Below are 1,495 nucleotides of genomic sequence, written 5' to 3'. Positions count from 1 at the left end.
CAATAAACTAATAAATTCTGTTTAAATTAAACACAGTTTATTAAATTATATCCATTTTTATAATTAAAAAGTCCCATTTAAGTGGTGATTAGTGAAATTTATCCCCAAAATTATGTTATAATAATATATTAAATTGTGTGTGTGTGGAGTTATAAGTGTGTAACTGGTTTTCTGTTGTACTAACAGATCCAGTAAGCGATCCAGAGATCAGATCTGCTGAAATGGACCAGGAGGAATGGAGGATCGTGCTGCTGGGGAGGACTGGTGTTGGGAAGAGTGCAACAGGAAACACCATCCTGGGAAGAAATGCTTTCAGATTACAAAGATCTTTTTACTCTGTAACAGAACACAGTGAACGTGTAGAAGCTGTGATAGAAGGAAACCGTGTACGTGTGGTTGATACACCAGGATTCTTCTACACAAAACTGCCACGAGATCAGTTAGCGATGGAGTTGGGCAGGACTGTTTACCAATCACAACCAGGAGTTCATGCTCTCATTCTGGTTTTCAGATTTGATAATTTCACAAAACAGGAAGTAGAAATAATTAATAAGTTACAGGAGGTTTTTGGTGAACAGGTTACAAATTTTGTGATCATTTTGTTTACTCATGCTGAGGGTGTAAGAGAGGAAGAAATAAATCAGGAAAGAGACAGAAATGAACATCTCAGAAGGGTGTTAGATCAGTGTGGAGGAAGATTTCACCTCTTTAATAATGCAGAACCACAGAACAGACAGCAGGTCACTGAACTTCTGCAGAAGATAGACAGGATGGTGCAGCAGAATGAAGGAAGATTTTATACTAATAAGATGTATGAGGAAGCACAGAGCTTAAACTGGTGGGAATTCTGGGAGAAAAAAAAGTCATTATTTAACAGTGCTGCTGGTGTTGTAGCTGAAGTGGGGACTGACTCTGTAGGTGTGCTGATTGCAGTAGCAGTAGTTATTATATTGGTATTTTTAGGAGGTAACGGGAATTCATGAAGGAAGTGGTTTGTGGTGCTTCACTGGGAGCAGCAACAGGAGGTGAAAAACATTGATAAATATATTATTAAATATTACAAATATAAACTGTCATACTAACACAGAAACATTATTACTTGTTTAAATACTTATTTTGTTGAAGCTTTTAATCACACTTTAACCTGACAATTATTTAATCATTTGTTTTACTGCTTACATGAGAATGTTTCTTGTTTTCTGCATCTTTATTTATAATATCATTATTTTAACGATGGTTTTATTTAATAAAATGAAAGTGAACCCTTTTATTAATTCATTAAAGATCTGAAGACAGTAGAATTAATTATATTGGCCGTGTTTGTGTGTTAGTGTCTGTTACTGCAGTCTAGCAATCCACTTCTTCTGTCTGCTGTAACCAACATTTTTATTTGACTTGTCACCACCACTTACTTTTACTTTATTTACACACTTTGTTCTTGTAATTAAACTTGATCTTGTATGAAAATAAATCTTGTGTGTTGCCATACTTTTTA

At 34.8% G+C, this 1,495-nt stretch overlaps 1 protein-coding gene across 1 annotated transcript; it reads left to right on the top strand.

Annotated features, from left to right (window-relative positions):
* The first annotated feature begins 221 nt into the window (after window positions 1–221).
* LOC134303098 (GTPase IMAP family member 9-like) lies at window positions 222–983 on the top strand. Its single transcript, XM_062988389.1, has one exon. The coding sequence runs from the start codon at window positions 222–224 to the stop codon at window positions 981–983; it is 762 nt and encodes a 253-aa protein (XP_062844459.1).
* The last annotated feature ends 512 nt before the right edge of the window (window positions 984–1,495 follow it).

Source organism: Trichomycterus rosablanca, chromosome 2 (genome assembly GCF_030014385.1).
Source record: "Trichomycterus rosablanca isolate fTriRos1 chromosome 2, fTriRos1.hap1, whole genome shotgun sequence".
Lineage (NCBI taxonomy): Eukaryota > Metazoa > Chordata > Actinopteri > Siluriformes > Trichomycteridae > Trichomycterus > Trichomycterus rosablanca.
The sequence above is the reverse complement of the archived record's forward strand: the minus strand, read 5'-3'. Positions and strand labels throughout refer to the sequence as shown.